Source organism: Phallusia mammillata, chromosome 6 (assembly GCF_965637545.1).
Source record: "Phallusia mammillata chromosome 6, kaPhaMamm4.hap1.1, whole genome shotgun sequence".
NCBI lineage: Eukaryota > Metazoa > Chordata > Ascidiacea > Phlebobranchia > Ascidiidae > Phallusia > Phallusia mammillata.
In genome coordinates, this window is record NC_137257.1 from 24093599 (window position 1) to 24115839 (window position 22241).

General features: G+C 36.1%; 4 protein-coding genes across 6 annotated transcripts; 1 reads left to right on the forward strand and 3 right to left on the reverse strand.

Moving 5' to 3' along the window:
• Nucleotides 1-4650: 4650 nt before the first annotated feature.
• Nucleotides 4651-14220, reverse strand: LOC145234794 (DNA excision repair protein ERCC-6-like). 3 transcript variants are annotated; one of them, XM_080099531.1, is made up of 24 exons: nt 14153-14220; nt 13862-14087; nt 13612-13699; nt 13355-13542; nt 13019-13066; nt 12534-12926; nt 12085-12172; nt 11736-11900; nt 11394-11552; nt 11157-11292; nt 10718-10888; nt 10169-10345; nt 9640-9852; nt 8964-9182; nt 8664-8774; nt 8328-8401; nt 8109-8249; nt 6901-7601; nt 6670-6789; nt 6334-6493; nt 6027-6136; nt 5141-5266; nt 4999-5066; nt 4651-4858 (listed from the first exon to the last, which is right to left on the reverse strand). In XM_080099531.1, the coding sequence occupies exons 2-24, from the start codon at nt 13935-13937 to the stop codon at nt 4706-4708; spliced, it is 3885 nt and encodes a 1294-aa protein (XP_079955657.1). In that variant the 5' UTR covers nt 13938-14087; nt 14153-14220; the 3' UTR covers nt 4651-4705. The 3 variants fall into 3 exon arrangements, with proteins under 3 accessions (XP_079955657.1, XP_079955658.1, XP_079955656.1); XM_080099532.1 differs by having other exon boundaries at nt 11736-11897; nt 14153-14213; XM_080099530.1 differs by lacking the exon at nt 14153-14220 and having other exon boundaries at nt 13862-14111.
• Nucleotides 14221-14493: 273 nt separating this feature from the next.
• Nucleotides 14494-19913, forward strand: LOC145234795 (uncharacterized). Its single transcript, XM_080099533.1, has 10 exons — nt 14494-14770; nt 14950-15191; nt 15416-15523; nt 15602-15692; nt 15760-15881; nt 16118-16247; nt 16390-17351; nt 17735-17789; nt 18414-18472; nt 18550-19913. Exons 1-10 carry the CDS (start codon nt 14698-14700, stop codon nt 18646-18648), a joined length of 1941 nt encoding a protein of 646 aa, XP_079955659.1. The 5' UTR covers nt 14494-14697; the 3' UTR covers nt 18649-19913.
• LOC145234798 (uncharacterized) lies at nt 18826-19778 on the reverse strand. Its single transcript, XM_080099534.1, has one exon. It carries the CDS (start codon nt 19776-19778, stop codon nt 18852-18854), a length of 927 nt encoding a protein of 308 aa, XP_079955660.1. The 3' UTR covers nt 18826-18851.
• LOC145234799 (winged helix repair factor 1-like) lies at nt 19778-22223 on the reverse strand. The gene has a single exon (XM_080099535.1). It carries the CDS (start codon nt 20868-20870, stop codon nt 20058-20060), a length of 813 nt encoding a protein of 270 aa, XP_079955661.1. The 5' UTR covers nt 20871-22223; the 3' UTR covers nt 19778-20057.
• Nucleotides 22224-22241: the final 18 nt, after the last annotated feature.

Genomic DNA, 22241 nt, shown 5'->3' on the forward strand with positions numbered 1-22241 from the left:
GAGTTTTGGAATTTTACAGAAAGTCATCCGGCGAATCTCAATCAGTTGTGCAGTATGTATCGTTTGTGACATATTCGTCGGAGCAGCGGCAGGTCTTCATACTTCGCTGACAGGAAGTCGAAACACCTTTCTCCTAATGGCCTACGTTATAAACGTTACCGTGAATGTCGTTGCGGTCATTGGATCTTTCACCGACTGGAAAGATCGCCTCCTACCTATGCTGCACCGCTCCAGCGCCCCTAGTGTTCCAGCCGTAAGGAGTTACGTGAGTGAAGCTGCGACAACAAGCAGGGCAACAGCTGACACGCCGATACGGACACCACAAAGTAAGAAAATACAGCAAGTTTAAAAAAATAAGGGCACCGTTAGTCACAAGATAAACTAAATTGTCTTTCCTTGGCACACTTTGCGGGCCAACATAACAAAAGTTCCTAAAAAAGTTAATTATCGACTTTATTATGGTGAGTAATGTTGTATTGTTTTTTTTTTATTACCAAATAAAAAAATATGAGCTTTGAAACGTTGCCATGGACTCCAGCATTTCGTCATCAAGTCCTAAAACTCCAGAGAATGTTTCCATTTTAAAATAGATGAAATTTTCAAGGCACACTTGGAAATCTCTCACGGCATACTAGTGTTCCGCACCACACAGTTTAAAAATCACTGCCCTACAGTTTCTGGCAATAGTTTCCAACTTATTCAATTAATGTTACAATATGACTAAAAATGTATAATTTGTCTTTTATAATCTATAATTTCTCGTAAGTATATCGTTGGAAAAGTCTTCATAAGCAAAGGTTCAGCATTTAGTCATAATGATTTTGTTCGTTTATTTAAAGCGTTGTATGTTTATCATTCTAGATCAAGCGACAAACCGAGTTGTCATGACAACCAACGAAATCCAAGTGATGGAAAAACAAACCTCACTTCCTGGAACTTCCGGTGCTGAAGAATAGACTGTAAACAATGTAGCATCACAACAAAAGTGGAAAAATTTGGATTTGCAATATTTTTTTCTTTTAATCGAACAGCTTTGTTTTTCCGAAGATGTTTTCGTTAAATGAACGAATGACACTTAGGTGAATGTAAATATACCAAAATGCTAAACAATATCAAAAAGGTTCTTAAAAAAACAAACATATCACCCTCTCTGTTTTCATGAAGTTTTGTCTGTTTGAACAACACAGTGTTTCACTAGAGAAAGGTTTTGTCTTATGATCCATGTAATACAACATTGTAGTGAATGTCTTCTTTACAGTAAACAAACACATCAATCAGTTTTTCAATTAACATACAGGCACGTTGAATATTTGCATTCTGTTGACTCGGGCTTAGGTAATTAATTAACAAGTTTAGAGGGTGATTTGTTTCCTTTTTTGCAACATAAGGGTGGATATGAGACTATTATTTGTTCAGACGAGTCTTAAATGCAACACTAAAAAGTAAAAACGAGTTTTTACAGCGTTTAGGTTGTCTATGAAATAGAGCAGGTTTTTGACTTTGCTATTTAGTGGATGGGAGGAGGTATATAAGTAATCAGAACGTATGGGGGATTATTGTTACTGTCGCGAAAGGTATAGACATGGTTAGGCCTAGAGTTTAACATTAAGAGCACTTAGATCAGGGGGTTCTTAACCAGGGGTACATGTACCCCTTGGGGGTACGAAGCACCAAAGCAGGGGGGGTACGACATGCAGTGTGAAATTATATGCTATTTAGGCATATTTGTGAAGAATGCGTAACAAGTTTCTTTGTTATATGTCTTTGACTGATTTGAATTGACTGATTGTTAGTGTGCTGTAAATATTGTTGAACTTACAAGACTGTTTTAATGTATGCATTCAACATGTAAGTTATAAAAGCACTGAGTTTAATTCCTATCATTGCAATTTTATTTACTTCCGTCGGCCATTCGAGACAGGGTGTACGAGACAATTTCATGAAACCTCAAAGGGTATGGGCGCTAAAAAGGTTAAGAAACGCTGACTTAGGTCGAGTCACTGCCTATAATTGGGATTTTGTTAAAAGCTGCGATCTAGGTATGAAGCTATGATACTTTTGTTTGTTATAGATTTATGGTTAAGAAATTTTTATCTAATTGTTTTTGACAACTTAATTATAAAATCATGAACAACAACTCAACAAACAACGGGACTTTGACTCAACACAACCATGAATTTGTGATGTCGAAATTTGTCACAAAGCAAATTATTTGGGCGATCCATACAATCTTGTCGTTATATCTGTTCGCTGTTCTGGTTCTGTTTGAAAAACGGAGACGATCCTTCGTCGAAAGCACTCCTTATCGCAGCAGAAGAGATAGAAAACGCTCCAGAAATTCATCAGGCAGCAAATCAGCGCAGAAAAACTTTTGGTTGAATATTTTCGGCGAAAACCCTATGTGCATTCTCACGATGACAGCGGTTTTGCTCCGTTGCGCCCTCTTGCAATTGGAATTCAATGTAGGAATCCAGTCTGGGTTTCTGTGTAAAATTTTCTCAGTCATCTACACTTTGCTGGGCCTGGTCAGCAATTTCGGAATTTACATGTTACTTTGGGCTCGCCAATGGGGACTGTACAACAGTAAGCCTCTTAAAGTGTTGCTGACTTCCCGTACAAAAGCAGTCAGTATCGCAATATTGATCGGAATGTTAGTGGAGATGATTGCGCTTGGTATACTGTTTATATTAGGATACAATGTCTCCGTTTCAACACCCAGTGGATGCGTTTACCATGACTTGCCTTCTGGAAAAACAATTATTAATATTACACTTGGAGTTACAGTGACAGGTGCACTGTTCTTTCAGTTGTCGCTGTTGGCTTTGACCATTTACCCCTTAAGTAAGCAGTACGACACCTTGTGGTGTTGTTGCCACAAGAAGATAACCCCCGGTTGCGCTGCTTACTCGTTAAAGCGAGTTCAGGTAAGAAAAGCTGTGTTTGATAGGGCAGGAACTTCTCCGAATGGTCCGGCGCGCCTGACCCACGTACAAACATAAAAAAAACTAATCGGGATTCGTCCCCGGGAGTATGAAAATAATCCGTTTGTTTTGTGTTTGTTTTTTGTTTTTTAACAGGTTTCAAACGCAGGTCCCTGGAAGGAATCCCGATCAAGTTTTTAATGTATACGTGTGGGTCAGGCGCGCCGGATCGTTCGGCTAAAAATACTGTGTTTTTGTAAATTCTGTTTGATCTTTTTAAGCAAATATTAAAAATTAGAACTTCCACACAACATGTATTCTTTTTTATACAGCTTCGCAAACACTTTTTTTTTGTTAAACACAAAAATTTGTGTTAGGTACCCCGAGTACGTAAACATAAAGTCAGTTGTTTGATTTGCTTTCATACTGAAATACTAAATTACACTTCAATTTTATAAAAGCAACTTTTATTTGTTTGACTAACATATAGGGATCACCATGTTGGCACAAAAGGTCACTGTCCATCACTCAAAATTTTCATATTTTCCTGCTGTTTGCGTTACTCTCCTGTGCAAAAAACAAAACAAAATCACACTGTTGCACCTTGTATACTGGTCAGATATTTTTTTTACAACTTTTCCATTTTATATATTTCCAGAAAGTCATTCGGCGCATCTCAATCAGCTGTGCAGTGTGCATTTTCACCGACTTGATTTTCGGAGCAGCTACGGGTGTTCACACGGCAGTGGTAAATTACCGGACTGCCTACCTACTGATGTTTTACAACGTGAGCGTAACGGTCAATGTCATTGCGGTCATTGGATCTTTCAACGACTGGAAAAGCCGCCTGTTGCCAACTGCATTGCACTCGAGCACCTCTAGTGTACAATCTGTGTCAGGTTATACTAGCGAACAAGGAACAACCGAAAGAGCCACTGCCGAAACTCCGATACGAACACAAGATAGTAAGTCACATGCTATGTTTTCTTGAGATCAATTTAGGCACAAACCAAGCCCGTTTTATTGAAACCTGACCATAAACCGGATTTGAAAAACTCGATCCAACTTACAACTTTGATTTTTTGCTTGGAAAAAAGGACTACCTTAAAAGCTTCAATGCTTGAATTTGTAATGAATAGGAATTTTACGTTATAGAGCAGATTTGTAAAAAAACGATGGCTAATTATTCACATGTTATTAAAAATGCTTTTCTTTGAAACAAACCGAAATACCGGTCGAAACATCGGGCTTGAAATAATTCAAAAAAACACCGATAACAATATTTTGTGTAAATACGCGAAATGTTTATTGACGATTCAAATCGTCATTTTATAATCTATTTTAGAACGACCTACTACAAAAGTTGCCATGACAGCCAAGCAACTCGTGGATCTTGGGGAACGACAAATCTCATTACACGGGCAATCTTGTGTGACAGTTTGAATCATACATTTCGTAGAGTTGACTTTCGGAACCGTTACTCTATCTATGACATTTGACTTTATTCGTTGTAAATAAATCTTTCCGCTTCAAATAGTCTATAACGTTGACATAGTATTGTGTTTTCATTCTTATTGACTGTACAAATTATGCAATAAATTTAGAGCTCATGGGTATAGGTGTGTTCGCCTGAATTGGCAATAAATTGAGCTTTACCTTAAGAAAACCCAGATCAACATATTGTTGCAATGCAGAATCCAAGTCTTATTTTTTTCCATTCAACATAATCTAGCAGCACACGATGCTTTATTACATAACACTGATCGCAATACTAGACAAGAAATTCAGTAAAAATCCGGTTTCAGCCTCCACCGCGTACCAGTTTCGCTTTTCAGCTTCTCGCAAACTCTGAGTAACATCGCCTTGAACTTGGGCGCCTGCTTGACCTCGACGTGACCTTTGAACTTTGACATTAACTCGTCGGTCGTTGCCTCGCCCTGAACACATATGATGTCACACATGGGTAACAACACTCATAAGGAACAACAAGAAAAGCAATTTTTGTATGGGTTGTATGACGTCACCAAAACGTCATTGATGGCGTTTTCATTAGTTGAGTTTGATTTAAAAATCTTACGTGACACTCTTGTATAAGAAATTGGACGATTTCGCGTAGAAGTTTGTCATCAATCGAAATATCCTCATCTAAAAAATAAAGTAAGGGTTACAACAAAACATAACATTTGTTAAAAGATTCGGTATTAAAATCTAAATTTTACCATCACTGGGAAGAAGATGCAGATTTTCATCCTCATCCGATTCACTGTCCTCCGCAGCATCCTTATCTTCTTTATGTGTCCTCATCATAATCTGTTTGAGGATGTTCGAAGAAGATGTTCCCGCACCTGAGTAGCAACGATTTTTACAATTTAACCTTCTACAACCCAACGAAGACTGTTGATGACGTCAATACTTGTCTGACGTCATTGATCAGGAAAGGCATGCCCCAAATATAAAATAAATGCCGAATTTTTGCAAACACTTTTGATGTCATAAATAGTAAAGAGGGCGCCTAAAGTTATGAAGTAAATGAGAAGTGTTTACAAAGTCAAATCTCTGCGGATGTTCAAAGTAGAATACCGAATCCTTTGGATCCAGTCAGATTCGAAACCAAATTTGCCGTTTACTTTGGGTAATTGCAACCGATATAAATTTGTGCTCGGGCGGTTTGTAAAAGAAATTCTGGATTCGAAATAACTATTCTAGAATCCCCAATTGTGCTACTCCCTTTAAATCAGGGGCCGCGATCCCTTTAAATCAGTGATTCCCAAACTTTTTCATTATTTAGTCAAAACGGTCCCTTTGCCATTATTTCGAGGGCTCGCGGTCCTTAAGCTGGAATGTGTATTTCAAAAAAACGAAAGTTGATTGCAGGATTTTCGCTATGCAAAATTGCGCATAATAATGATCTAAACACTATTGTTTAGCAAATGGAGACAGTCGATTTCTCAATTCTGTTGATTTAAACTTATTCAGTGGCACAAACTGACGCTAAATAAGATTATAGAATTACTTTACCCGCTTCGCGGTCCCCCCAAAATTGCCTCACGGACCCCAGTTTGGGAACCGCTGCTTTAAATCTAACATGACACACAGAAATCATACCAGGATTTCCGAACACATTTCCAGCGCCCATCGGTGTTTCATCCTCAGAAGATTCGTCTTTTGTTTCAACGATTTTCTTCTTCTCAGGTTGTTTCTTTCCGAATCGCGGTCTACGAAATAACACAACTTTATTAAAAGATCATGATGTATTATGGTAGCTTGTTTAGAAGCCCTTCATCTTCCACAGGTTAAGCTTTGCATTTATAGTTTTAGGTAAAGGTAAATATATTTCGCCTAAATGTTTCCTAAATCCTTATTCAAATAGAATCTGTTAACAAAACAATGTTGAGGTAACGGAATAACTAACTTTTGAGCAGGTTTGGACCCAGGGTATCTGTAATGCTTTCTTGACAACTTGAGGTTTTTAATAGCTTCTTTGGCCACTCTGTTAGCCTCAGACTCGACTAAGGCATAATCTGGCGTTGAACTGTTCATTATTGTGCTGTGCTCCATCGCAGTGTGAACACCTAGAGCAAAATAAAGTATTAGATTAAAAACTGTCTTCAAATAAATAACGCAAATACAGACGAACACTAGACTTTAACATCGACATTCAAACTTTCTACATTTTAGCATGGAACAAAACACACAAATAATATAAATAGTTGTTGAACTACATCAAAGATGAATCCATTTGAGCTACCTTTTTTAAACAACTTTGTCAACACGTATTCATCCGAATTCTTTCTAGAAGTTTCTTCTTCCGAACGCGGCTTGTAACGCGATTTCTTTGTGACGTAATCAATCACTTCACCCTCAACATCTGTGAAAAGGAAAAGTTAATTCAGATACAAATTGCACAACAATAAGAAAACGTTCTTGATTTAATGAATTTAATTGTGGAAGAAAAAGCTTAAAAATCTTAATCTTTTACCGTAGAGCTTCCGGTTCCGGTTCCGGTTCCCACGCTTCTTCCTGTCGCTTGTGACGTCATGTGCAGAGTTCTGTTTCGATTCCTGAAACTTCCTTAAAACTTTTAGAAAGGATTCCTTGATCTTTTTGGATCCGCCCGAATCGACATCAACGTCATGCGACGGCGGTGTGACGTCACAATCTCTATTGTCGGATTGTTGGGAATGTGTGACGTCACAATAAATATTCTGCATAGAGTCCGTCGTACTGTTCGACAAATCGTCAACGCGCGATTCAGCTTGCGTGATGACGTCATTACTAGCAGCGCGGGTGACGTCATCATTCGTGATGTCACTATGAGTAGTTGTGCTTGAGGTATGCGGTTCAGAATATTGCATTACTTCGTTATTTGAGGAATTTGGGTCAGTTTGGTCGTGGACGTTATCCACATATTTGGCAACGGAATCAACGTTTTCAGTGACATCTTTATGTCGTTGGGCGCGTTCCAGGGCTCGCTTCGCTTTCATCTTGGCCTTCAACTTTCGCAGTTTGATTTCGGAACCGGTGCCAGCGAATATTGAAGCAGTTTCTGTCATAGTTTTCGATCCATCCCTGGGCTGGTGCTGCAGGGTAAAAAGTTCGTGCATGTCGTTGGTCTTGAAGAAACGACGCTGTTTTGGATCTTTCAGGACTCGATTTGACATAAACTGCTTGAAGATTTGCCTGTAAGTAAATTGAAATACACGTTAACAGTGTTGCGTTAAAAGCTTTTTTATAAAGGTGTGTTCACTACTTCATAACACGATTCGGAATTGGTATTAGTAGCTTAAAAAGAACTCCCTTTTATCTTTATTTCAAAGTGATTTAAGTGAATGTAAACAATTGTAACTGATGTAACCCTTCGTATCACTGATGATGGCATTTAAGCATTTGCCGTTTGCAAAAATAAAGCTTGTCGCGTTTTCCGTCTATTTGGACCGTTATTTTCACCATTAGCTTAAAAAGCGTTAAGCATAAATGTTCTATGTACGTCCAGTTTATGAAGTAATAAGATATAAATAAGATTTTTTTAGAAAGGTCCAAGAACGGTTTGCATATAAAAAACAACTTATCACATTTTACTAAACTCAGGTCCATGAAAACTTTACAAAAATCAACACATCACAAGTAATTGCAAAAGCAGACAAAGACCCCAAACAACACCACTAATGGAGACAAAATACAAGTGACCTGTGGTAAATTTTCTCTTCAATTGTTCCAGTTGTGATTAGCCGGTATATAGTAACCTCTTTATCCTGGCCAATTCTCCAAGATCTTTCCTGAGCTTGTGCATCAGTGCTTGGGTTCCAGTCAGGGTCAAATATAACAACTCTATGCCACACAAACAATGTTTGATTAATCAATATTCTGCATGGCATACTGAGCTTACACAACAATTGTTGAACATACCTATCAGCCCCTACAAGATTGACCCCAAGTCCACCCACTCTTGTTGTGAGGATAAAAACAAATATAGAAGGATCCTGAGGAACAGAACCATGTTAAGGGCAACTTACTTACTGACAGTGGCGGGATTCAACCAGTTCACAACGGTTCCATAGAACCGCCTCACTTAATTTTATGAGATCAGCGAACCGGTTAGCATTACAGGTTACTGTCAATGGACTTTTTGTAACAGGACCGGCTGAACAAAATATGACTTTTGTGAAAGAACCGGCTGGCAAAAAAAATTAAATTCCACCACTGCTTACAGACATGTGTAAATTATGTAATGTATATACTTACCTCGTTGAATGCTTTTACTAAAGGTTGCCTTGATGACACAGTAGTACCGCCGTGCATTGTCATGTAAGAGTATTTACGAAGTTTTACAAAATCTTCAAGCACATTGAGCATCTGTGAACAAAAATGTTTGTCACCTTTAAAAAAACAAAACATAAAAATAATGCCGGGTGTTGTAAAATTTAAAATTTAGTTAATCTTTTTTCTGCTGTAAAATTTAATGTTCTGCTGTTTTTTTTGTAATAGGAGCGTAAGTACAACACATTATAAAAGTAAAAGACTAAAACAGCTTTAAACATTTACCAATTTGCTTTGTGTGAACAACAGAACTTTCTTGTTTTGTTTTTTCCAAATTCGCAGCAAAGAATCAATGACAATCATCTTTCCCGACTTTTTCCAAAACCCAAACCTTCTTTCACTGTCCAGGGGGGGTTCTTGCTCCCCCACCAGCAACTTTGTCCCTCCGGTGTACAAGTCAGGATGGTTACAGATTTTACGCAGTTGTATAAGTCCGACAAAAATCTTAAATCAAAGAAAACATGATAAGCAATAGCTTTGACAAGCCATAAATATAACAGTTTGGTAATAACATGAGCTTCGGTAAACGTTATACGCCAGGGGTTGGCAACTTTTTAAAAGGCACATGCCAAATTACTTGTAGTGTCAAAATAACAATGCGTTTACATAACACAATTTATGGATGTTCTATTTATGGAAGCATGGTATATCTAACTACATGTTAAACAATAAATATATACTTTTAAACAGATGTCCCTATGCCAACAAATTATTGGTGGCTTTTACACCACTAAACTATGTTTAATCACTCTGTTTGTTTCATGAGAAATTCTTTTTACAAAACATGTCATTGTCTTGTATCATATGTCGAAACGCCAACCATTAAAGCTTAGTTTGTAGTAAGGTATCAACAAAATTTTGATCTTAGTACTATACCTTAACTACCTTTGAAAAATCTTACCTTCATGTTTCTGCATAGAATAGAGTAAACAGTTTCAGAATCAAGATATTTTTTGTAAATTTCCACTTGTTCATCGGTTAAAGAACAAAACAAGACATGATCATTTTTCTTTGGTAAATTTATGTGGCATTGGACATCAACTTTCATTCTTCGAAGCAAGTATGGCGCGATGGTGTCTCGAAGAACACAAGCACATTTGTAGGCAGTTTGAACCTGTAGTTAAAGTTGTTAGAAGAAAACATATATGCAATAAAGGTGTTATCTAGTTTTATTTGGCCAAAACATCATCACATTCTATCTTAAAAATGAAAAATTACATCAGCATTGCATATTTTCGGTTGAAAGTGAAGAGGGGTTTGAAATCAACAAACTTTTAAGGGGATAGTGCAGCAGTACAGGAAAATGTAAGAAACACTTCTATAAACCCGGTAAAAATTCCTGGTAAACAGAACATGTACCCAGTTGTACAAACAAATACATGGTTAACTTACTTTGGTCATTAAAAGGGCCTGTAATTTCTAAAAATCACCTGCACTTCTGTGGCATTCGCATAACCTCCTTGGACAATAGGGACTGAAAATTGTTCCATAAAACATTGCAAAGTACCAAGTTTGCCAGGAAATATGAAATCGAACAAAGACCAAAGTTCTCGGAGGTGATTTTGAATCGGAGATCCCGAGAGGATGATTCGATGAGGTGTCTGAAACTATAACACAAGCTGTTAGTTATATTTGTTCACACAAGATTTGCATACAATGTTATTCACACTTTAGCTATTGACATTAGCAAAATATTTTTAGAGGGCCTTATAGCTTTTCCCCCAGATGTTAACTGAAGATATCACTTAGTGTGTATTCTACACTTCGTTTATCATGTATTCTTTCAACATAACTTATTCTTAAAAAATGTAGGTAAAGAATTACAAAAAACATTTGTTCCTGCAATTACCTTTGAAAACCCTAGCTTATATCTTAAAATGCAAACATTTTATCCTTTGCATGCAAAATGTTTACACTTTTTAAATGCCCTGAAATTTCAGGAGTCACAAAACACTATACAAGTGTAATTGTGTCTTTACCATTTTGACTGCATGTGTGATAGCAGCCTCTGGGTTTCGTATTTTATGTCCTTCATCCAGAACAACATAATGCCAGTTTTGGGTCAACAGAGCATCAAGACTTATTCTCATTCTTTCATAAGAAGTGATCAGAACTCCACGAGAAAGAGCAATGTTGTGAATTAGATCAGCCTAAATCATAAAGATAATGCTGACAAACTAAGCTTATTGTCAATTTCATTTTAGTTTGAACTGGCAACAACAAACTAAGGCAAAAGTTTGGCACATTTATATCAGTTGCCATTGTTATTTACCACATGCACAACTTGGCATAAAAAGCACCTAAACTCATATTATATAAGTGTAAAGGCAAATACGTTAAATTTTGAGTGACTTCTTAAGAGCATATTGAATTTACAGTGGACACATAACTTTACCAGGTGGGGGAAATTCCACTTACTTTGGCTCCTTTGTAGCTCCCTGAATTGTGAAGTACAGCAACTCGCAACAATGGCGCCCACAAGTGTATTTCACGGACCCACTGATGCATAACAGTGGTAGGAGAGACTATTAAAACTGGTCCAAGGCCATCGTAACTATAACACAAATCATTTTTTTGCACGACCCGTTTGAACCGACCACAATCTTCCATACGTTACCAAAAACTGTATGTGCTTAACAATTCTAATTATCTTACCTAAATGAACTATCTCGGTCACGAATTTTCGAATTACGCAGAGCATCAAGGAATGCAATAACTTGAATTGTTTTTCCAAGACCCATCTCATCACCCAGAATGCCACCAGCTTGTTGGCTGTGTAGCTCCCAAAGCCACTTTACACCTGTTTGTTGATATCTACAAACAAAGCGAAGTACATGACTTTAAACTGTATCAAATTAAGATTGACATTAAAATGCCACAAGTTTGTTTGATCACTGTAGAATGTTATCAAGCAATGAAACATTTAATATACATCTCACTTAAGGATGTAGAACTAATTTACTAATCCAACTATAACTGTAACTCTTTCAACCTTACTTGTAAAGTTTTTTCCAGACTTTTCCTGTGACCTTTAACCCCCCTTCCAAATGTTTATTATCAGGTTGTACAAAAACATCTGCCTCTTCTCGGAGTAACGTTTGTTTGTATCGAATAATTCGTTTTTTGTACATTTTGGGGTTGGCATCATCACACACTTTTCTTCTCAAAAAAATGATTGTTTAGTACACAATTCAGGTTTTTAAATCCTAATCAAAAACAAACAAGCTAATACATTTGTGTAGAACATAACGTTTCTACAGCAACATGTGCCATTATTAGAATATATTGGCTTGTTTGTTTCTGGTCATAGTTGTTTTGCTTGAAGCAAAATGTTTTAATATTGTACCTTCCAGAATGTGCAATGTGTTTTCTTCCAGTGTGTTTATGAGATTTTTCTTTCTCAATTTCCCTCTCTAGTTCATATTCATCAGAATCTGTGAGCAATACAAATTAAAATTTTAATATTGCTGCTTCAAAACAGTGGTCAACAACTGCCGGGCCATGGCCCAGTGTCTGTCTGCGAGGAGTTCGTTACAGGACTGTATACTGCTTCAGGTTAAATGCTCTGAAATACTTTGCCCATGCATCCAGGGATGATAAACCAATTTTTGAGTTTTTAATGCTGAATATTTGTAGTTTTTGAAGGCCGGGCCCTAATGAAATTTCAGGTTCAAAACCAGTCTGCAGTGCTAAAAAGGTTGCCAACCCCTGCTTTAAAATATACCAAAACAAAGTGATTTGAATTTTTAAGCTGGGTGGCTTTATAATATATAGCTACTAATTAAAAACACAAACCTTCAATTCCAACTTCATCTGAAGATGGAACTTTATAATCTTCATCAGATTCAGATTGTTTTCTTCTATGTTTAGTTATGCTGTTATCAACGTTGACAGGAGGCACAAACTGGGCTTTGCGTTTTTGAACTGGAGAATTACTCTTTGGACAAGATCTTTCATTCAACGTTTCATCAATAGAAACTTGTTCCTTCTGCTTGTGATTTGCTGTACCCAGCAACCCGGACGACAAAAAACTTCCAAAGGCATCGTCGAGTTTTACAGCTGGTTTCAACTTGGCTGGGGTAGTTTTTAATGGTATTGCAGTTTGCAGTGAAAAAGGTGTTGCTAGTCCTTTTTTAATAAGCTCCTTCCTTTGTTTTAGGCTTTTAGCAGTTGAGAGTGTTGATTTGTCTGCAAAATTGGAAAACAGATCTCAATGTAATGCAATGTTAGACTTAAAAAGAAAATTTGGACTTTATAGGCCCAACAATTTTTACACATACCATAAGTAACAGGGGGTCGTGGATGAGAGTGGTTTGATGTTGAATGACCTTAAATCAGAAAAATATTCAGATTAGATATTCAGATAAATCCTTTATAACACTATACATGAATCCAATCCATTCAGTTGGACATTACACAAATATTTAAGTAGGTTAGACGTTAACTTTATAGGTGACATGCTTCAGTCACTAAGTGTTTTATTAATGATTGCTAATATCATCCTCAGTAAAAGAAAGTCTTTACGCCAACAAGTTTTCTAAACATAAATCTTTTTATGTCTACCCAGATTTGTACAGATGATATTTCACAAATAAAAACCTCAAAAACACATTTACCTGACGTCACATCAGCCAACTTGTGGTTTAGCTTCAGTAGCTTTGTATTGAGAGAGCCAAGCTGTGTTTTATATTTTTCTTGTTGGATTTTTAAAACATTAATTTTGTGGGAATTCGAAACAGCTTGAGATTTATCAGTAAAAAATTTAAGAGCCGATTCATTCTGACGCAAAAGCGATTGTACAGATCTGAAATATATAACACACAAAAATTAGGAATTATTAATCTAATGTGTAAGTCATGCTAAAAAAATGTACCCAATTTGTTTTGTCACTTCATTTGTCTTTTTTTCAAGTTCCCTTTCCTCTTTTTCTTGAATGTTTCTGTTAATTGTTTCGATTACATCTGTAAAAATAAAAAACCACATGATTGTTGCTAGTTTATATCAAAATTTGCAATAATACGATATTTTGTTGTAGGTTTTTGCATATAACTATGTAAACACACTAGGTTAACAAATTGGACACTGGATTAACACTTTTTTTCCAAAAACAAAACAATACCCACCTTTTTCCAAAGTCTCTGCATTATAAACATTTACACCTTCAATCTGCAGAACCGATTCTTCATTTATATCCGCCATTTTCGCCCGCCTTATCGGGAAAACATTGCATATGGATTATGAACTAACTAAACGATGTTGATAGCTTATTTCGCTTTTGAATCGACTCAACAACTGGGAGTCTGGGAGTAAAAAAATCCCCATCAGCTGTTTCTGTCCGATCGCGCAACTCTATGACGTTATAAACACTTTTACTATTTCTATCAACAAAATAATTAAGATATGTCAAATCTTACCAAGTGTAGAAATTTGTTTGACAGCCAAAAAAATTGAGTAGAATTTTTACTGTTTTTTTTATAAGAAATGTATATTAAAGATTATGCATGAAAACATTTCTATGCGCAAAAAAAGGAAGAAATGCAATTTGCGCGGCAAACTTAAGCGCCAAAGTATCAACATCAATATTTCTCGTTTTTTGTTTACAAACTTGCACACGCATGGTGCAATATTGCAATCCCTTTGTACTGTCTGTAGAGTGTAGACAAACACTTAGAAAGGAAAAAAAGAATTCTTATCTGTTCTTGTGGTGAAACCCTGTCGCAGCATTCAGTTCAGCATCTTGCGCAAAATTAATGAACGTTATCAAAGTCCTAAACTGTGCAAACATTTCTTGGCAGTTGGCACTTTGGCAGCAATGAAGAAATAAAGAAATCATTTTTTCAGTGATAAGTAAGAAATGTGTGGTTCTTAGGTTTTAGATTTGTATGCTCGAAGGGATGTGTGTGATTGCAAAATTGGTAAATTGAAGTCTAGTTTGTTCACTGGTGCACAAAACTTCAAAATGGACATGGAATTTTCTGTAGAGGATATTGTTTTATACGCACTGGAACACAAAATGTTGGGTGCTGTCAAATGTAAGTGGAATTAGTAATTAATTCATAATTTTGAGTTTAAAACACTTGAACTTGTTATAATACGTGTATTCTCAAAAAGTCTGAAATCATTTAGCCCGCAGGCTGATCAGGCTTAGCATGAGCTATGATGGAAAGCAGTTTTGGACACTACCAAACCATATGCTTTTTTTGTTTTTCAGATTCCTTGACAAAACTACAGCATTGTTCCATAAACTTGTCTTCTTTGTGCCAAACCTATTTGGTTATTTTGACGATGCCTCGACAAGTATTGGAAATGAGCAGTACAGCTCAGTTGATCAGTGGTGATCAGATTGTAGCTTACTCTCAAATATTACGAGGCCTTAAATTCATCAGATCAAATTGGCAGAAAGCTGGTGGCTTCAAATACTATGCCTTCTGTTCAATTAAACTTCAAAAAGTGGTGTGTATAAGTTTCTTATTGTAAATCAACTCTAAAAACAAACATCTTTCATAGCACAATTTTTCTTTCATAGCATGTACCCACTGTAGAGAAACTAAATACCAAGCTGTTTTTACAGCACACTTTGTTAATTATAAAATTTTAGGGCAGCGATTCGGTATTTAACCGAATATAAAACTTGACTTCAATAAGAGCATTATGTATTTTAATGCTATGTTTTGCAGGTTATAATGCATCTCATTTGTTCAAATTCAGACAATGAGACTGTTAAGCAATATCTGGATAATGGTTTTAATCCAGAAGCTGCAAATAAACTTGTTTCAGCAAGTAATGTAAGTATACATTTTGTTTTTTACAACACCAACATACTAGGCTAAGTTTTGTTTAAATGTTTTATTCTTTTGTTTTAGAATGAGCGTCTAGTGTCAGTTTTAAAACGTGAAATAAGTTCATTCCGACAACTTTGTACAAAACTGCTGCATGATGATGCTGCAAAACTAAGTATAAAATACATTTATCAGTTTTTTTTTAAATGGCAATTTTTTGTAATGTGTGCCTATTTGTGCAGAGTACATCCAAAGCCAATTATGGAATGATTTTAACGACAATTTTTGGAAGTCGCTTGAAGAGGATTTAAACATGTATATCAATTTTGTGAAATCATCTTTTCCTGAACTGAAACTTGAAAAGGTATAATGCTCTGCAATGATATTGGTTTCAGTGACAAAAAATATTAATAAAATAAAGTATCTGTACTTAGATAATGAAATAAAGTATTATAAGATAACCTGCACCGATGGTGACAACAGTGATTGTTGAAATGTCGGAAAGCTGTATTCTATATACACAAGTACTCTGTCAGTTATGTTTTTAATTGAAGTGCTAGTGATGCTTAAAAAATCATTTTAAAACAAAATATGTTTTAGATTTTATGCCAAGACATAGGGAGTATAGATAATTCCCCAATTCAGATGCTAAAATCAAAACACAGTGAGGAGATTTTAATATCAGAAGAGGATCTGATCTATTTGCTTAATGCATCATTAGAAGAACTTGGTATGTCAGTAGGTTCAGTACTACACTAACCATTTTAATGTGTTCATTTCATAGATAATACTTCCAGCAATAACTTATGTCAATATGAAAAGCAACATCACTGTTTTTGGAACTTTTAAATCAACGATTACTGTGTTTTCAGAATATATGCCAAAACTTCCACAACAAAGCATTGACAAGGAAAAAGATGTGAAACCATTTTCAAACCCTTTTTGTGAGGAAAGAATAGAAGAAGATTTCACTGGACTAAACAAGAAAACAGATGGTTTAAAACAAGCCCACAGTACAATGTCATTTTACGGGTTTAAAATCAACAAAATAATCTGCAAACAAGAACTGACAGAGAATTTCAACATTCCTCACAAGAATGCCAAGACTGAAGAAAAAACAGAAGAAACAACTAAAAAACGAAAACTTTTGTCATCTCCTAATAACTTTGAAAAACCAGCTAAAAAGAGCAAAACATTTTCCGTTTATGATGCGGCTGCCTTGGTGTTGAATTCTGATGAAGAAAGTGACTTTGAAACTCCAGATATCAGCATAGAAGAAGTGCTTGAAGCCAAAAACTCTTCAGTTCCAGTAGATATATGCACTGATTTACCCAACAGTCCTAAAACTAATCAAAACAGTCTGTGTAATGTAAAGTCTAGTGCGAAGAGAAATCAACATAGCATCCCAGACAATGTAGAGGTATTAACAAATGCTAACAAGTATAACTTAAGAAATAGTTCAAGAAAAACAGCAACTGCTACAAAAAAGCAAAAGGAACCTCTCGCAGAAAGAATGAATGAGGAAAATCGTCCAGTTTTAAGAAACAAACTTTGCAACTTACTAAAACTGGAACGACCAGTAACAAGGTCATGGCAGAAAAATACAAGACACTTAAAACCTTTGCTTGACGTGAATCAGATCTGCAGTTCACCGAAAGCAAATCGTCGACAGAGAGTTGCACTGAGTAAAGAGAGAAAACCACTGAGTCGAAGAAAACTGACATTCAAACATGAATCAAAAAATCAAATTACGGAAGTTAATGATGAAACTCTCTGTAAAGAAAACTTGACTTCTTTATGTGCAGTTTTTACCAGCTGCAACGAAACTGAAGAGGTAAAAAAAATCAACTAAAAAACAATAAAGTAAATCAAAGCAAATTGTAACTACTATGTATATTTAAAAGATATAAATATAGGCCCTTTACTGAAAGTAAAATTCAGTATTTTTATCTTCAAATATTATTTATCATTCTTTCTTTCTGATAATCATCATCAAATTTGATAAATTCATATCCAGCTATCTCTATGCTAAGATGCCCAACCATATTTGCTTCAATTCTGAGTTAAATTTACAGAAAAATTTTCAATGATACATCAGAATTGCCATTAGGAATGTAACTTAGGAACCGCCTTTTAACATTATTTAATTCAGTGAAGAACAAAATTTGGATCTCATGCATAGCATGTTGTTTTCAAGATTTTTTATTATTATTGCAGCTACAGGACAGCACTAATCTTGATGTATGTGAAGAACTGCAACAATTAAGTGAAGGCAAGTTTTTACAAAGTTGAAATTTTTCATTTTCTTTGTTAATATTCTAGTAACCCATTATTGATACTGTTTCGGTATTATGCCTTAAATGGGCCTGGCATACTGTAATTTTTATATGAGTGCGCCATAGTGATGGGACGATACCAGGTTTTGAAGCGAGTACCGATGCCGAGTATGAGTACCACATGTATATACCTTCGATACCGAGTACTTAAGTGTAGTGTTGTAGTTAGTTGTATATCACTGGCTAATTTATCTGCCGTGGTCGGGGTACAGGCGTGCACACACACATGCCGAAAAATGTAATCACCACATGATAGCGAAAAAAATATACGTAACCTGGCGGAACCTTTTTCCCGATTTTGTGCTGTCCGAAGCAAATATATATAGGCCAAAAGTTGCCCGTATTTGTATGGTGTAAATCGGCCTTCGGTACTCGCACGTTGGTATCGAAAACTGAGACAAATTTTTTCGATACCGATTACCGAGTACCCGTCCCATCACTAGTGTGCCATGAACGCTTCAGGGCTGATCCCAGTTGTGAATTCATGTCCATTATCAATAGTATCGATTCGATAAAACATAAATGAGGCTCAGTTAAAAAAATACTTTTTTTGCCCACAGATGAATGTTTGAGAGAAAGTGACTGCGAAGATGACAACATAAGCATAAACCTCAATTTGGTAAGAATGACTTCGATTTTAAACTTTCATACATATTAATATAAATATAGAAATTAAGAATTATCAAATAATTGCAGGATGATCCTCAGCTTCCAGATTTTACGCTCCTGTCTTCACAACAAGCTTGTTATGCCACCCAAGCATCAGACTTAGGAGTTAACTTGCAAGTTCCGTAATAATAAACAATGCCTCATCATGATACACAAATTTTGCTTTAAGTTTGCTTTCTTTATTTCGTTGCAATATTTGAGATGTTCAAGATGCTGTGATTGTGATATTCTAGAATATTTTTAAGTACCAGGATATGCGATCTAGTTCACCTTTGTGGTTCAACTCATTACAGTCATACAAACTTGTAAAAAAACTATTTTATTTCCTTTCAGTGTTGTTTAGTGTGTTGCGATTTCGTTGATGAATAAACAGTGACAGCTAAAAGAAACAATGCACCAACTACAGTGGAGGCAATTGTCAGGAAAGTCACAAAGTTCTTTTCACTTAAGGAACCAACTGGCCATTTGAATACCAAGTCATTTCCTGTCTTAAGCGACAAATTCATCCAAGGACACAAAGTTCTTGTCAAATGGGGACAAGGAGCCATTATGATGTTATATTCCGCATATATTTGACAGGCATCCTCTTTTTCTAAGCTGTCGTCTTTTTGTAATGTTGGTGTGCAAAACAGGTACACATCTGGTTTAGGAATAGTCACATTGACAAACAGTGACTCATTTGAAGGTGCATGATACCTTGTGTGCCATTTTATCTTGGTACTTGCCTTTTGATTTTCATTTAAGGCTGAAAACACAAGAATTGTATGATTTTGAGACTCATAAGATGGTTTTTCAATGTCAATATAGTTTGTGTAGTAGACATAAAAGTCCGTAGAAGTTCTGGCAATTTCGTAAATGTCCAGGAAAAATGAGGTGCTTACTTGTTCTACAAACATAGTGTAACATTGGAAATCACTGAAATTCGAACCAGTAATTTGCAAGTTTGTCAACACTTCATGGTGCATTCCTTGGCCTTCATATGTTCTTGTCATTTCCCAGGCACTGTTCTGCTTCGAAAGGCTCTGTGTTAGCTGTAGTGCTTCATTAGTAGTGATCTCTATATCCCAAGGAATTTTTCTCTTCGGAAAATAGTCAGGAGTGTCAAATTTAATTTCTTTGTCAATTGCTCCAAGAATAAACTGAGGAAACCCACTCAATGGTGGCAAACTCGAACATGATGAGCTTGCATATTCAAGAGCATATATTATTTGAACAAAAACTGACAACAATATGCAGCCATAATTTGAGCTGACCATCTAAAAATAAATAAAATTTAAAGCATTTATTGGCACAGTATATTATTTATGGTGCAAACTGAAGTCGTATATTTTGCATGACACAAATTAAGACATCAAATCAAAAAAATGACAAAGCAATTTTAAGAGGTAAAACAATACAAGGGCAATGTTGATACAATCTGTACCTATTTGTTGCAGTTAAAAGGGCAAACAATCATAACAAAGAAATGGTTATTTTGATTGACACCAACACAGCATAGCTTTATACTGAACCTTCTACACAAAGTAGAACTTTAACTAGTCATTTGCAATTCGCAATAAAACACCAGTAGTCGATTCCCGACAAGTTAGTAGATCGGCTCCAACAAGGTCATGTATATGATACTCTACTCCAAGTTTTACGCTAGCTGGAGCTTTTCTTGATTTCAATTCAGTACAACTAAGTTCTTTATATTTCGTTCGTCGTATAACCTGCACCAGACCTTGTCGACCTTTTCGCAAATGCTTCAAAAATTGTCCAACATTTGGGATAGAAAGCCACCAGGAGCCTGCGTTTTTTACAGTCAATACTCCAAATTTTACCAGTTCTGTTATATCCGAGTCTTTGAAATTGTTCTCGGTAATTAAACAGTTTTTATCAATGCTCACACTGTGCGTATTATGCACTATTTCTGACAAAAACTTTGTCATGCATTTTGGCATTGCTGGAAGTTTTATGTCATCATTGTTTGCATCCGACTTGCTTGAAGCGAATTTGGTTTGGACATATTCAATGTAATCCGTTGTAAACATCACACAGTACTGGTCTTGTCCAAGGCTTGTTTTGAAGAGCTTAATGTCTCCGCTTTCACGCAGTTTGCTGATACCTTGGTCAACTTCAGTTCTGCTTGCCATAACACTGTAAAGCTGATGCTTCATAACAACTTTTGGCAGCCTTTCATGTTGGAAATAGCTTGAACACAGACCACATATATAAACAAGAGCGGATCGTACAGAACCATCAATAATGTTTTTTGGTACCATTCCATTACTTTGCCATGGAATATACACTGTAGCCTTTGTCTTTTTACCACCTGCGATAGACCCATATGCATTGACACGTTTACCCATATTGTTTAACTTAATTCCTGTCAAAAAAGAAATAAAGTCAAACAAGTTAGATTTGTGTTGGGTTGTAACGACAAAATCTTCACAAAATTGAATGTTACATAAAATGAATCATCTGCTTTTTTAAAAGAAAAAAAATACAGAAAAGCAATTTTTATTACAATGACAGTTATGCCTCATCAGTACATTTGTCACATTATTAGCGTTTACATTAGGGTTACCATATATGCGTAAGCAAAATTGCGGACAAGTCCTGGAAATTCCGGACGTCTGGTAACCCTAGTTTACATCCACAGATTTTACTGATGGATATACCAAGTTCATAGAAAAAATCTAACCTAAATCAAAACAAGCATGGTTGCAATAGATAGTCATTATATCACATATAGTACATTTTTGGCAACTGTGCAAGCATCAATGAATGTCCAGTGACATTCTGTATACAACAATACAATTTTTACTGCAAAATTTTTACCAACTGTATATTCAAGGTCCAGTCTGCAGAGTACGGCAGCTGCACGCGCGATTTAGTTTTGTAAAAAAAAATTTTGCACGCCGAATTTTCGGCGTTGCATGCGGAAATTTCGCATCAAAGGCATTAATTGTCCTATCTTAAACTCTATCGCTTGCTTTGCGCCTGTTGAAATTGGTCTTGCACGCGCGCACGCGGGACATATAGGTCCTGCACGCGCGAGATCTCGTCGGGAACTGCCATGTTCTGCAGACTGGTTCAAGGTGTAGCGTTTTACCATACATTTCCAATTATCAGGATATCTTGCACAAAAACCAACAGTCAATGGTAAAAAGGGTTAGCTTTGTACCACATAATTTGTAATGTTGATATTTACATACTTATTGCTTGGATTTACAATGGTATTGCAGTACACCAAAAAATATAAACAAATGTCCCCTTTCTGGAAGAATTTAAACTTAAGTGAAAACAAAAAACATTCTCGTTTCCAGAAATCTCTATTTTTACTAGATCTTCCAATTCCACGCCGATTTTCTAGCTGTTTGTAGATTCGACAGTTTGTTGTGCTTTTGCCCAATCTTGTAACGCTTTCTGAAATCTTCTAACATGCAAAGGTTTTGTTATCATCCCCACTAATGTCATAATCTCAAGAAATTCGTCGTCGTCAGCTTCGCACAGTTGTCGTAAATCGTCACCTCCCATCGCCACGAAATTGTCGAAATAAGAAATCAAATTGGCTTCAAGTAAAACCTTGTACAGCTGTTCTTCGTCTGCAGAAGGTGTCCCTTGTTTTAAAGAAGTTTCCATGTTGAAAAACGTTTATTTATTTTTGATCAAAAACGTCTTGTTTTAGCTTGTGTGGTAAATCCCCTTTTAACCATTTCGTGGATACGTAAATGTAT